General features: G+C 55.8%; 2 protein-coding genes across 6 annotated transcripts in view; both read right to left on the reverse strand.

Moving 5' to 3' along the window:
- LOC118176665 (tyrosine-protein kinase Srms-like) lies at nucleotides 1-7316 on the reverse strand. 2 transcript variants are annotated; one of them, XM_035343777.1, is made up of 9 exons: nucleotides 7024-7316; nucleotides 6760-6925; nucleotides 4547-4668; nucleotides 3609-3775; nucleotides 2446-2584; nucleotides 1838-1996; nucleotides 1226-1407; nucleotides 915-1071; nucleotides 1-600 (listed from the first exon to the last, which is right to left on the reverse strand). In XM_035343777.1, exons 2-9 carry the CDS (start codon nucleotides 6819-6821, stop codon nucleotides 407-409), a joined length of 1182 nt encoding a protein of 393 aa, XP_035199668.1. In that variant the 5' UTR covers nucleotides 6822-6925; nucleotides 7024-7316; the 3' UTR covers nucleotides 1-406. The 2 variants fall into 2 exon arrangements, with proteins under 2 accessions (XP_035199668.1, XP_035199667.1); XM_035343776.1 differs by having other exon boundaries at nucleotides 6760-7316.
- A 2920-nt stretch (nucleotides 7317-10236) lies between these two features.
- Nucleotides 10237-13745, reverse strand: part of LOC118176664 (peroxidasin homolog) — a 44723-nt gene continuing 41214 nt past the window's right edge. For all 4 annotated transcript variants that reach the window (XM_035343773.1, XM_035343772.1, XM_035343774.1 and 1 more), the window contains 4 exons: nucleotides 13250-13364; nucleotides 12343-12436; nucleotides 11888-12005; nucleotides 10237-10621 (listed from right to left, as the gene is read on the reverse strand). In XM_035343773.1, coding sequence (XP_035199664.1) covers nucleotides 11910-12005; nucleotides 12343-12436; nucleotides 13250-13364 — 305 coding nt within the window. In that variant the 3' untranslated portion in view covers nucleotides 10237-10621; nucleotides 11888-11909. The remainder of the gene's footprint in view (nucleotides 10622-11887; nucleotides 12006-12342; nucleotides 12437-13249; nucleotides 13365-13745) is intronic.

Genomic DNA, 13745 nt, shown 5'->3' on the forward strand with positions numbered 1-13745 from the left:
TGGAGGGATGGGTGCGCACGCATTTATTGATAAATACACCGGACACACGCTACAAGAAAATCAAGCGGAGCCACAACTGGACACAAACTGCAAACCTTCATGTGGGCGTGGGGAGCGTCAGGGACCTCCCTCCCTACTGGCTGAACGGAGATGTGAACCTGGGGCGATGCCTTCACTGCCACGGGGCTTCTCAAGACACGGCCAAGCTCTGGCAACGAATCTTCCCCACCTCGTTGCCTTTTCCCTTGGCCACCTCCCTGCGTCCTCACCAAGAGGGGCCACGGGCAGGTTTTTTGGGGGATGTGCCTTCCTCGGAGCCCTGGTGGAGGGCAAGAGAGGAGGAAGAAGCCACTCGGCAAGAGCTGGCGTGGAGGGGGCTTTGCAGGAAGGGTGGTGGGAAGGGGGCTCAGGACAGGGAGTTGAGCAGGCGCCTGTAGATGAAGCCCAGCTTCTCCCGCAGCGCCAGGAAGGTGGGCCGCTCCTCCGTGTTGCCACTCCAGCACTCCAGCATGATGCTGTAGATCTCGGGGGGGCAGGAGCTGGGCCGGGGGAGGCGGTAGCCCCTGGTGATTTGCCGTACGGTTTCTTGGTTCGTCATTCCTGCAAGGAAGGAGAAGACTCCCCTCACTCTGACAGCACCAGAAGACACCCCGATGGTGTGTCCTGGCCCGCAACGGGCCAAGATGTCAAGCAGTGCTGCTACAAAATGGCATCAGCCACAGGTTTAGCATGGGATGGATCTTCCAGCCCACGGCACCTTGCAGCCCCCTGGGTCGTGCAGCACCGAAAATCCCTCTAAGCAACCCCCAAAGTGACCAAGCTCATGTCCCAGGAGGTGTTTCCATCTCCGTTGCAGAAGGAAAAGCTGCTCGGAGTGCAGATGGAGCGGTGCTGGAGGGGCCCACCAGCCCTACCTTCATAGGGGATCTGCCCGTAGGTGAAGACTTCGTAGAGCAGGATCCCGTAGGACCAGACGTCGGACTTGAGGGAGTAGGTGCGGTAGTTGGCTGCCTCCGGGGCCGTCCACTTCACCGGGATTTTGGTGCTGCTGCTGGTGGAGTAGATGTCATCCTGGAAAGGAAAGGGAGATGGGTTTTGAGGGACTGAATGAGGAATGCAGCCGCTGCTTTTGGGGTCTTGCTGGGGCCGTGGGTTAGGGAAGGGGCAGCAGGGGCTGTCTGCAGCCTAGGGCAGCTCGGTGGCAATGCAGATCCCGCTGACTGACCTTGAGGAGCCGGGCCAGCCCAAAATCGGCGATTTTGCAGGTGAGTTCCTCTCCCACCAGGATGTTTCTGGCCGCCAAGTCCCGGTGGACAATGTGCTTCTCCTCCAGGTACCTCATCCCATCCGCCACCTGGCAGGCGATGTTGAGCAGGTGGGAGGTGCCCAGGGACTTCCCTTCAGGACCTGTTAACCCAAACGACCCAGGCATTTGGGGCAATCTAACATCGTCTGTTTTAGCTGTTCTGGTTTGGGACGAGACCCTGCACTGGCAGTATGGGACCCGTTATTCAAGGGGGAAATGAAGAACCTTAAATCTGTGGCCCCATCTAACCAGAGGTAACTGTCCCACCCAACCACTCCCAGTGAGGTGGCATTGCCCAAACACAGCCGAGGGGTTCCTGCGTGCTGGTGGGACACCAAAGGGTTGACACCAGACCATGTCCTTCAGTCTTGGGGTCACCCAGGCCCTCCTCCACCAAGCACCTGAGGCTTGCTCTGTGTCACGGCTGACAATAGGACAAGAACAGGGCTTGTTCTCTCTTAGGGTCCTCACTCGGGTTTGTAGGGCCTTCTGGAGCCATCCTGTCCCCACACTGCCACCAGCAGCACTCACTGTTGAGGTAGCTGTGGAGGTTGCCTTTCCTCATGAGCTCGGTTATGATGTACACGGGCTCATCCAGCGAGCAGACGGCGTGCAGCTGGATCAGCTTCTCGTGCCTCAAGCGCTTCAGGTTCTGGATCTCCTTGGTGAAGTCCTCTGCCTTCATGTCAGCTGGGGGGGAAAGCCGGCGCAGCCATCGTGAGCCACTTTCTCACCCTTACATTGGCTGCTCAGCACCTCTAAGGTGGGATGAGGACCTTTATCCCTGAAGCCCACCCCTGTTTTCAGGGCTGATACCTGCCCACCCAGCGCCTCCGATCCAAACACTCGTGAGATGTTTTCCACGGGGCTTTGGATCCCATTTTCAGCATCATTGTTCCACTGGGACTTATCACAAACCCGCCTGACTTAACTTGGCTTAATTTGACTTATCGATTATCATGAGCCCGCTGGACTGAGACATTTTGTATCCACAGGCCAGTGGCTACTTGCCGGCTCCTGCCACCATCTGCTTGGAAAGGCAGACACGGGGACAAAGAGGGCTCAGAAACAAGGGGGTGAACGTTGTGGCAGCGACCAAGACCCCATAGACCGCCACCGACATCCTCTCCCCCACGCACCTTTGATGATCTTGATGGCCACCGGCACGGAGTTCCTCCACAGCCCTTCCCACACCTCTCCGAAGTAGCCCTCGCCCAGCTTCCTCCGCAGGGTGAACTCCCAGCGTGGGCGCTCCCAGCCGTCCCTCTCGGGGGGGGTCTGCGGAAGGGGCACGGCACGCTCGGACCCGCCGGGACCTGCGGCATGGCCAGCACCGGCTCTCGGTGCCGGTGGCAGCGCCCCGGGCATGGCACAATAATGCCCAAGTGCTCCCTGGGGGCCACAAAGCGCGGGGCAGCCGCTGCAGGGGGCACGGTGCGCACAGGGACTGCGTAAATATCAGGAATTCGAGCTGTACATCACCTCATCACCCCCCACAGGTGGCTTTTCTCTCTGTCCACCGCTAAATAAAAATGACTAGATGAACATCGTTGCATGCGATGGCTGATCGAGACTTCAGGCCACTAAGCGTTTCTTTCATCTGACGCCTTTCTCTCTCACTCTCGAATTATTCACACGTTTAATTGTTATTTCTAAGCCATAATTGATGAAAGTATTTCTAACCAGGAAGTGAGCCGGTAATTTGGGATTGGTATTGCACTTGGATTTATGAGTGCCACGGTAATTGGCATGAACACCATGTAAAAGCAGTATGGTTTTATTATATTCTCGAAAAACTTGGAAGCGCAGCTGTTTCCTGACTCAGTATCGAAGGGACTTGTAGCAGCGTGGTTTCCAGTCTTTGGCACGGAGCAAACGTTTCAGAAAAACTTGTGCATTTTGGCTGGACAAAAAGCCAGGGTAAGGCAGCTATAGGTACACATAAATAATACCTCCACCCTTAACGTGGCCAATAAATGTGAAGCTGACAGCTGTATTAATGGGGTATTTAAACTTGTAGTTTAATGGAGCTCAAATCCCAAATGGGTAGGCATTATTTCTATTTTTCCTTATGTTTTCTTTTTTTTTTTTCCTTTCCTCTCTTCCCACCCTGGAAGTCTTCTAGGCAAAAAGTAACTAAATAATTCACACCTGCCAGGCACCTGCCAGCAAAAAAAACAAAACGACAACAACAAAAAAAAAACAGCAGATGTACCCAGCTCGGCCAAAAGGAGATAAAAAAAAAGGGAGATAAAAAATCTGGGGAAGGGGGCAGATGGCAGCGGCAGGAGCCGGTACGCACCGTGGGGCTGCAGGGCTGCAGCAAGGGGCTCTGGATGACCTTCCAGTTCTCGGTGTAGAAGGCGAGGAGCTCCTCCATGTCGGGGAAGGGATGCCCCTTCTGGATGTACAGGCTGCCCCCGGGGCTCTTGCAGATGCGGAAATGGCTGACTTTGGCGTGGTTGCGCACTGCGGGGAGCCCAGGAGGGGGAAATCTCAGCTCCTGCCCGCGGCCCGCTGAACCCCTCCGCTCCCACTCCCAGGCTCTTGAATTCCCCCTAAAGCAACCCAGCTCGCCCCGGAGCTTTGCGCCCCCTCCTTTCCCCAGCTCCTGGCTCAGCAGGCTCCTGGCAGTGGGTGGCTTTGGGCCGGGGAGGCGATGCTTTGGCAGAGGAACTCATTCCCCATGCAAACGAGCTGCTCGGAGAGCACCTGAGTTCACCGAGGTCGGTGAATCAGAAGCGGCTGTAGCTGCGGAAGGCAGGCCGCGGCGTGGGGACTTTGGGGACGTGGGGCTTGCCAGGAATTTCTGGGAGATGTTTTTGGCTTGGAGAGGAGCAGAGGGGAACAACGCTGCCTGGGCTGAACCTGCCCAGGCCCTGGCAACCCGGAGTGGCAGCGTGCTTTTAGACAATCCTCGGATGACAAAAGCCACTGGAATGAAATTCCGGGCATTAGGGCTGCAAATCTGTCATTTAAACTGCTGGAAATTGTTCGTGGCTTTCGTACCCTCGGCAGGAGCAAGGCACTTTCCTTTGCCACGGTCATCCCACAACCCACGCCTGCACCCATGAGCTCTCCCCCTGCCTTTAGGAAGCAGTCAGCTCCTTTCAACAAGAAACTTTAAACATATTTCCACATTTTTCTGCCCCTGTGCTGGCTGAGCCGGGAGCTGCTCCTGGGAATGGCCTGGCTCCTTTCCCCGTGCTCATCTTCTCTGGGTAATTGCCCCAAAATTACCTGAGAGAGAGTACTCGCCCTTGTTGCTCTCGCTGTCCCGGACGAGGAAGGAGCCGTGCTGGTTGGGAGGAGAGAGGAGGAGCTGCTCGGCCTCGCTGCGGCTGATCTTGCTGAAATACCAGCTGGGGGGAGAGCAGAGGCCGGTCAGAGCCGGGCTGGGACCCCCCAGGGCCAGGGACCCCCCCAGGGCCAGGGACCTGGTCCCTGACCCCCAGGACCAGGGGCCGGGGCAGGATGCACTGGGGTTATGCTTGCACAGGGTTTGCACAGCCAGGGCCACAGTGGCCCCCAGAGCTCCAGCACCCTCACCCGGCCCCAGCTGAGTTAGGGGATGGAAGCAGCCCCCCCCCAGCTTGCTCATCCTCCGAGCAGCCACCTCCCGAGCGGCACAGAGCCTGCAAACGCCTCTGCCCTCGTGCGCCGTGGCCAGCCTGCACCCGGGGCTGCTTCGTTTCCTTGCTTTCATGGGTACTTGTTGCATTTTAGCACAATTTCCTAAATTTCCTAACTTCAAACCATTTTCTTGCTGTTGCTTTTCTTTGTTTATTTGTATGTTTTTTTTTCTTTGATGTATTTTTTTTAATGCTTTCACCCCTCTCCAAGTAAAAGGAATTTCCAGCTTACCCTCTGCATGCACCGAGACAGGTCTACGGGCTGCGTTAGCTTCCCTCCAAGCTCAGAAAACAGCAAAATTGGGCATTTCTGTCTCTTTTTGTGGGGCTGCACCCACCTGCCCTGCCAGGGGAGCAGGAACTCCCCGCAGTGCTTGACCTGCAGCTCACAAGGAGCTCTGAGAGCCCTCCAACCCACGTCTCTCCCACGCAGACCTCTCCAGGCTGCAGCAGCGCAGCGTGACAGCAATGCTGAGCCAAGAGGGGGAGGACCCAGCCAACCCCCCCCCAGTTTCATGCCACGAAATCCCCCGGCAAGAAAAGGCAGGTTGGCAGCTCTGGCCCAACGCCCGCGTGACGCACGCGAGGCCAGGGAAGAGGCAGCTTCGTTCAGCCTAACGCGGCCGGGACGTGCAAAGCCCGAGGTTTCGTCATTAGCCGGGATCCCCGGCGTCTGGGAAGCCGTGCAGGAAATTATACGTGATGGCTTGGCTGCAGCTGAACAAATTACCACCCAGCTGCGACCTGCGGCTCCGGGGAGTCTGCGTGCCCAGGGCTCGCTCCGGCTGCAAAGCCGCGCACGTCGGCCGCTCACCGGCCCCGCGGCATCGCCCTCGCCCCCGTCCCCGGGATGGGGTCCCATAGGCACCCACGGACCCATGGGCACAGACCCTCACTCAGCCTCAGCCTGCCACACTGCTCTGTGCAACCAGAACGCAGCACGGAGCTGAACCCCAAGTTCTTGACAGCGTGGTCCCAAATCTCGCCGATTTGCCCCAAAACGCAGGCAGGGTGAGGAGGGTCTCCCCCATCCTGCTGGCTGCAAGCTTTGCAGCCTTATTTTCCTTTACCCCCAGCTGGGGGGGGAGCAGTGGGAGTCTGCATGGTGATGACCTCCACCTGCCCCCACTGCTTAGTACCACTCAGGACCTCGTGCCAGGGAGCAGCAGCCTCTCGGGGCGCTTTGCCTGGCGTGTCGGGACCGGGCTGCCCCGTACAAGGACAAGCCTGGGTTTTCCCCAGCTGGGAGAGGGCTGGGAGGCTAACCCCAGCTCTGTGCGGGTGGGAGAGGCAGCGGCAGGGAGGGAGCCCCCAGTCCGGGGTGCATGAGAACACCACGGGCACAACTTGGTCCTAAAAAGCTCCAGGCTTCCCCGGTGGGTCTCAGCCTGAACCACTTCTCCCCGTGCTCCCGGGCTCTTTGGAGCCAGCAGGGCTCAGACGCAGCTCCTGGCAGCCTCCCCAGCTCCATCCCTCCCTGCTGCCTCCCCAGCAATGCAGGGAGAGAGGCAGAGGAGCCGGAGCAAGCGGTGACCCGCTCTTTGGGCACCGCAGCTACCCCCGTGCACATCTCCTCCTGGTCCACCCGGTCCCGTGCCAGGGTTTAACACCGGGGAAGGGGAACCAGCAGCGCTGCCCCTGCACTGAACACCCCCACCCCACCAATATCAGTCTCAGGAGGAGGAAAACCTCCCCAGTGGGTCCCACCTCAGCCCTGTAAAAACCGGGGACGAGGAGTTTGTGCTCCTGCTGCCTGTCCCCACGGGACCACCCTGCCACCCGGCACGGACACGCGTTGGGGTCCGAGCCCCGGGTACTTACGGCCGGTGAGCGGAGGAGCCCTGGCTGAGGTTGGCCACGTAGGCGGCGGGGACGTAACCCATGGCCGGTTCCCCCAGCAGCCTCCGGGCTAAGACATACTCTCCTTCTTCTCTGAGGACACGCAGTTTGTCCCCTGCGTTTATGCTCAGTTCGTCTGCACTGCGGGCTGTGAAAGCGTATAAAGCGATAAAGAGAGAGGACTTTGGGATGAAGGAAACCGAGCTGGACTCCGAGTGCAGCGAAACAGAATCGGAACCAAAGTACCCCAGCGAGCAGCTATCCGGGCCGGAGCGGGGCCACAGCTTGTTCCAGAAGGATGTCAAGAAGGTCAAACGCTTGCGGACAAACTGCTCCATCCCCGGGGGGACGGGGGGGACGCGGTGCCCGGCCGCCGCCGCTCTCCTTTTCCTATGTCCTTCGGGAAGCCGGAGGAAAGGGCGCGCTGGGGTTCATGCCGCCGGACCCCGCGCGTGCCGGCAGCTCGCCGCCTTCGTCCCGACCCGCGTGTGCGTCTGGGCGCCCGGCGCCGCCAAGTTCCTATTTCTGAAAGTGAAACTGGTCGGGCTGGTGGGGTGGCTGCTGGGCTGGGTGCGCGGGCGGGACGCGGCTGCAGGCGGCAGCCCCGGCGCGCACCTGCGGGCACATCTGGCAGACCGGCACAGCTGGAGCCGCGGCACGGCCGGGAAGGAGAAAGGCTTCTCTCTCTTTCTCTCTTTTTTTTTTTTTTCTATTTAATTATTATTTTAACGCCCGCTCTGATGCTTGTTGCCGGAGCGCAGCTCTCTGCTCTGTGAGCAGCTCTTGTGATGAAGTGGCAGGCTCGGGTTAGTAGATTTGGGCTGTGGGAGGGTGGTTTGTTTTGGTTTGGTTTTGTTTTTTTTCTAGGGGAAAATGATTGCGTCCACAAATGTGCAAGGGTTAAAAAAGAATTAGGGAAATAACCTATAAGAGACTTGAAGTGGTTTGCGGGTTTGCTGGGGGAACATTGGGGGGTTTTTCACACCAGAACCCTTCTCCATTGGGTCTGTAATGGTCTCCGAGCGTCACCCCGCTGAAGCATTCCCCTCTTCCCCTTGATTTCCCTTTCTCATTACACGGGATTTCCAAGGAATCCGCTTCCCAGACCCCTCAGGGTCTTGCCCAGCCTGTGGCAGGGATGGGGCCCCCCCAGCACCCGCTGACCTTCGCCGGCCACAGCACCAGCATCAGCCCCATGCACCGTGTGCCCCCCGCAGCCAAACCCTCGCAGCCCCGCTCACAGCCGGACACAAACACACAGCAAAGCCCCTGCCAACCCCCAGCAGCTGCAGAAAGATGGAGATTTACACCTCACGTAGAGGTAGCATGCTTTAAGCTGCCTGCAACGCGCTTCTCTGCTGAGAAATCCCAACTGCAGCCCCCCCCAAGTCGCCCCTGCGTGGGTTTTGTCACTTAAATGTTTCATCTAATTAGGGGGAGGTTTGTGCTCGGCGCGAGCTACTCCCCCAGGAACTCAGCTCCTGGCCTTGAGCCTGTTATTTTGATCCTCCCCTGCTGTAATTGCTGCAGATAGCTCCTTTTGGGTGTGCAGCTGGGTTTTCAAAGCAAATTTGAAAAAAAAAAGGGGGGGGGGGGGGAATGTTATTGTAGTGGGTTCGAGCTGAGGACTGCTACTTCAGCAAGGCCCTGAAGCAGCCTCCTCCCAGGTAGGGCTGTGCCATATGACTTAAAAATCCCCACCTGAATGACTCTGGGGATTTTTCACGCTCTTGGTGGCACACACAGACATTTATTTTCTCCCTGTATTTTTCCCACTTGAGAAAAACGGAGATTTGTGGACAAAAAGGATCTGCAACCCCAGTGGGGGAAAAGCAGCGGCCGTCCTCCCCTCTGCTGCCCTTCAGCAGCACTTCTGGCAAGGCTGCTCCTCACGTCATGCTCCATGGGGAAGGAAATGGGCTGCCTGCTTATGCGTTTAGAGATGATCTGATCAGATGGAGCACCAAACGTTTATGCCTCGCTGTTTTGAATGGGGACTTGGTAAACTTGTGGTTTGCAGAAGGAGACTGGAGTCTGATTTACCTTTATTGACCTCTGCGGGATTAGACTCTCTAGTGGTACGACCGATAGACGAGTGCAGCTGATTTATAACACACAAGGCTTTGGACCTTGATTTGCACCTAAATGAAAGAGTACTGCAAAATGACAAACATCCCTGAGGACTAAATACCGCCTCCGAGCCGAGCTCACCAGACATGCATAGCACACACTCATCACTGCAAACCTCTGTCTACACAGCACACGCACGCAGGGCTCCGAGTCCCACGCCAGGAACCAGCTGATAAATCACCACCTTTTTCAGTATCTTTTTTTTATTTTTCTATTCCGTTCCAGGAGCATCCCTGCTGCTTTGAATCCCTTTGGTACTACAACACACCTAAAAACAGAAAGGGAAAGAAAAAGCACATTTGTAACAAGTTTTGGATCCTTGCACTGGGGAAGAAGGGTGGGAGGACAGGGGGAAAAGTGAAAAAGGTAAGGACGGCACAGATCCCTAATGGGTCAAGTATTTTCTCTCGGTCCCTGTGGTTGGTTTTCAGAGGTGTATTAAAACCAACCCGCCCACGGATTTGTGGCTATGGCGAACACACAGGGACCTCAGTTCTAGCACCACTAAAAAGCACCTCCAAAGAGCAAGGAAACCAGAAGACCTGTTCTGTGGAGCTGGTTACAGAGTCCTGGTTTGGTTGCAGAGCACCTATGAGCAATAAACACAAGCAGCACTTTGCATTCATCCATGTGTCAAACGCCGCACATCGTGTTCTTCCGCACTAATTGACGGAAACCAGCAGCTCCCCTCCACTAACGAGGGCGCCCATTACATCTAATTATCTGAGGTTCTGTTCCAGGTCCTGTTACGTTTACACTCAAAACACATCTTCCAGTGAAGAGCCTTTTGGGAGGGGAAAAAAAAAGGGAGAAACATCAACCTAATTAAAACCCTCAGAAGGGCAGGAACTTGGAGAATGCGGTTCATGGTGAGGAAGATGTTTTTGAGTGCCGGGCACGTAACGGGAGGTGACTCGCAGGGTAATACAACTCAGGACGTGCCACTTGTTACCAAACAGATGGCACAGGACGGGGGCTGATCTCAGCAGCCCAGGGCTGCCGTGGTGGTCTGCTGCTTCTGCCATCCTGTCCCGAAGCGCTCAGCCAGCCAGGAGCCTTCCCCAGGCTTTGGATTCGCCTCATCGCTGGTGGCGCAGACCCAAGCCCAGCCAAAAGGGTGCTTTCCAGGGCCCTCGGGTTCCTTTTGCTCCTTCTGCTGGCATGAGATTTGTTTGGGGTCTCATGTTTATTCTTTTTTTTTTTTTGTCCTTGTTGTTTTGTTTTTATTTTTTTTAAACCCTACCCAGATTTCTTCAGATGCTCCCTGGCACGAGGGCTCGGCGACAGTGCATTTGAGAGAGGTCATGCTTCACCGTGAGCGTTGCAGACGAGGGCAGTGGATGACGACGGGGTGCGTGGGAAGAGAAGGGCACGGCGGTAACACTAAAGCAGCTTTGGTTATCCTCCGTTTCCTGGGGACGTGTGGCAGAAGGTGGCATCTCGGCAGACTGCTGCTCTGTCACCATCACCCGGGGCAAGTGCCAGAGCCCGTCTCAGAGGCTGACAAGCAGAGGAAGTCCGGGAGGTGGAGGGCTCGGAGCAGTCAGTGCAGGGGCTCAATGCAGGCAGAAGTACGGTTGTCCTGGGACGGAGGCGGTGTGGGAGGCAGGAGAGGAGGCAGAGCATGGCGGGGGCTCGTGGGTTGCTCTTTCGGAGTCCTCTGGGAGTGGGTTGGGCTGGCTGGTGGAGAGCAGGAGTGCGGGTCACTGGGCACCTGAAATGGTGTAGGAAAGCACAAAAACTCAATGGGAGGTCGAGATCACCACTGGTACAGTGCCTGGCGTGCCTGGGGTGTGCACGACTGCAGCACAAAACCAGCAGTGATCCTTTGAAACCACACAAACACTTTTCAGGGACCCTGTAAACCCCACAGCACTCTTCAAGGATCTGCAAACGATGTCAAGAAAAAGCCATTTTACACGGGTCAGACCGCAACCAAAGGTTGTCAGATTTCTAAAGGGGATCAATGTTCGGCCAGTAAATCTGTAAGAATCCGCATACCAAAACAGGCTGGAAATGGCATGGCCAGCTCAAAGGCTTCCCCTTCTGTTTTCCACTGAGATTATCAGCACAGACCAGGCTTTGCTTGCCCTCTCCTGCAATGTGACTTCCAGAGGATGCGACTGCCTGGCAAAGCAATGCTTCTGCATAACCCCTCTGCTCTCGTCCCTGGAGTAATCATTTGCAACATGTAAAAACTATTAGATGCCTCCCCCAGACTGGCAGGTGCCAGCAAGTTGTTTATCCTCTCTTCCACAGCTGCAGGGATCTCTATGGGAAGTGGTGAAGGATCTCAGCCTGCGCTCACCGCGACCCTGAGCACGGGGAACCAGAGGTCTCACAGACCACAGCTGAGCAGCGGCAGGAGTCCCCGTGCTGAGCGCTGCTTACAGCAGACCTGCTGCCTTGGATGGAGCTGAGCAAGCAGAGGACTGGTGCTTTCAGGAGAGAGTGACTCGAGGGGGGAATCTCTGTCAGTATGTAAGCAAATAATGGATTGCTCCATCTGCCCAGGTGTCCTCGTTACCCCGAGGGGGAACCAGTCCACCTACTCCATCGCTGCGCTTTCTGATATCTCTCCCCACAAAGGTCCTTGGGAGGCTGTTGGATTTGGGGTTGTGGTATTAAGCGTTGCTAGAAGAAATCCACCTGGAGTCCCAGAGAACAGACCTCAGACACCTCACCCAGTCCACCTCGTCCATCCTATACTTATGTCTTTCCCCATCTTTGCCAAACCAGTTCCTAAAAGACCTCCAGGAATGGATATGCCACAAGGTCCCCAGACAACCCACTGCAGTGAGTCACTAATCATTACTGTTAGAAATGGTGTCTAGCCTGCTGCATTTAAGCACATTACCTCTTGTCCCATTCACCACTGGATTGCTCCATCCCTTTCTGCAGTCTCTTCTGTAGGTGAAGACTGCTCGGGCATCCCACCACATCCTCCTGGAGGACCCCAGCCCAGAACAAACACACTCACCTCATACGAACAGGCAACACGGTCATCTTTTTCTCCACTTCTCTCCAGTCTTCTTCCCCTGTCCGTATGTGCTGGAGTTCCTGTGGCGCCACCTCAGCTGGCTCTCTAAGACATTCACCTGGTGGGGATGAAAAACCAGCAGCTCTAAGAGGAGCCTGCACTTGCACAGACCATCTCTAACTTGTTCCAATCAAATAAAAAAGTGCCAGCTCGAGTCATTTTCACTAAGCCTCAAACTTGCATTTCACCCTGCAGCTGTGGAGGTCTGAGCTCACAGGGCTCGACTTCACCTCCTCTCCCAGCTCTACCTCCTCTGTACCCGTTAGCTCCCTTTGGTCAGATGGCTGCTCTTGGCTCTGGAGGGCACAGAAGCTGCTGAGGCTGCAGGTGGCTAAATCCCGCTCCAGACTCCACAGAGCTCCACAGGAGACAAATATCGCAGCACACAGCTTTACCTGTTTCCGTAGGGAAGCAACTGTCTTCTCCAGTTCACCCACAAGGGACTCGAGATTCTTTCTGGAAGAAGGGCTTGGAGAAGGCACCTCATTTCTGGGGAGAGGGATAAAAAGCGAAAGGGATTACTGAAACGTTGGCTTCCCGGATTACAAAATAGAATCATAGAATCATAGAATATTCTGAGTTGGAAGGGACCCTTAAGGATCATCAAGTCCAACTCTTGACACCGCACAGGTCTACCCAAAAGTTCAGACCATGTGACTAAGTGCACAGTCCAATCTCTTCTTAAATTCAGACAGGCTCGGTGCAGTGACAACTTCCCTGGGGAGCCTGTTCCAGTGTGCAACCACCCTCTCTGTGAAGAACCCCCTCCTGATGTCAAGCCTAAATTTCCCCTGTCTCAGCTTAACCCCGTTCCCGCGGGTCCTGTCACTGGTGTTAATGGAGAAAAGGTCTCCTGTCTCTCGACACCCCCTTACGAGGAAGTTGTAGACTGTGATGAGGTCTCCTCTCAGCCTCCTCTTCTCCAGGCTGAACAGGCTCAGTGACCTCAGCCGTTCTTCGTACGTCTTCCCGTCCAGGCCTATCACCTGGATCATTCTGCCTTCTCCAACATCAGCCTCCAAATCACAAATGGGGCGCAGAAGAGCCCAGCTACCCGCCTTGCCTGCCAAGGGAGGTCAGTTGAACAGCCATTTACGGTGTCCCTGATCTGCCCAGATATTTAAACAGCAGAGTCATGCTCTGTGCTGAAGTGTTGGAGGATTCTGATCAAGCTCAGCATTGACTTACTGAAACTCTCCAGGCTTCAGCGCAGAATTCCCATGTTAAAGGCCCGAGTGGATTAAGTTATTAAAAATTGTCTTACACTTCAGGACAGAAACAAAAGAAGTGGCAATACTGCACCTGGGGAAGGCAGGCTTATGCTTGGCAGGGTTTTCTTCTGGGTAGCTGAATCCAGGAGACCTCTTGCTTCGGAAGCGCTGGGAAAGAGCCCTGAATTGCCCACGTGTCTGGCAGTCTTGGGAAGGAAGGGAAAGCCCGCATGAGCACTCGTCTTTAATGAACCATTCATCCTGAAGTGATGTGTGAACAAGTCAGTGCTGCTCTCCTTCCCCACCCACCCTTGGTGCCGCTCTTACAGCAGAGTGAAGGAGACAGCAAAGGTGCATAACAGGGCGTGCACCACGCGGGGATTCCCGTGTCTTGGGAGGACATCTGTGCCAGAACATAGCACAAAGAGACCACGGCAGGATGTGCGCTGTGATGGAGGAGCTTTACAGGCTCCCAGATGTGTTTGTTCGGTTACGTGGTGGAGATCACCATGCCTACACCCTATTTCAGTCTCACCCTGTAAGCACGAGCTATCAGCAGCTGCCAGAGGCAGAAGATTTGAAGTTGG

Source organism: Oxyura jamaicensis, chromosome 20 (assembly GCF_011077185.1).
Source record: "Oxyura jamaicensis isolate SHBP4307 breed ruddy duck chromosome 20, BPBGC_Ojam_1.0, whole genome shotgun sequence".
NCBI lineage: Eukaryota > Metazoa > Chordata > Aves > Anseriformes > Anatidae > Oxyura > Oxyura jamaicensis.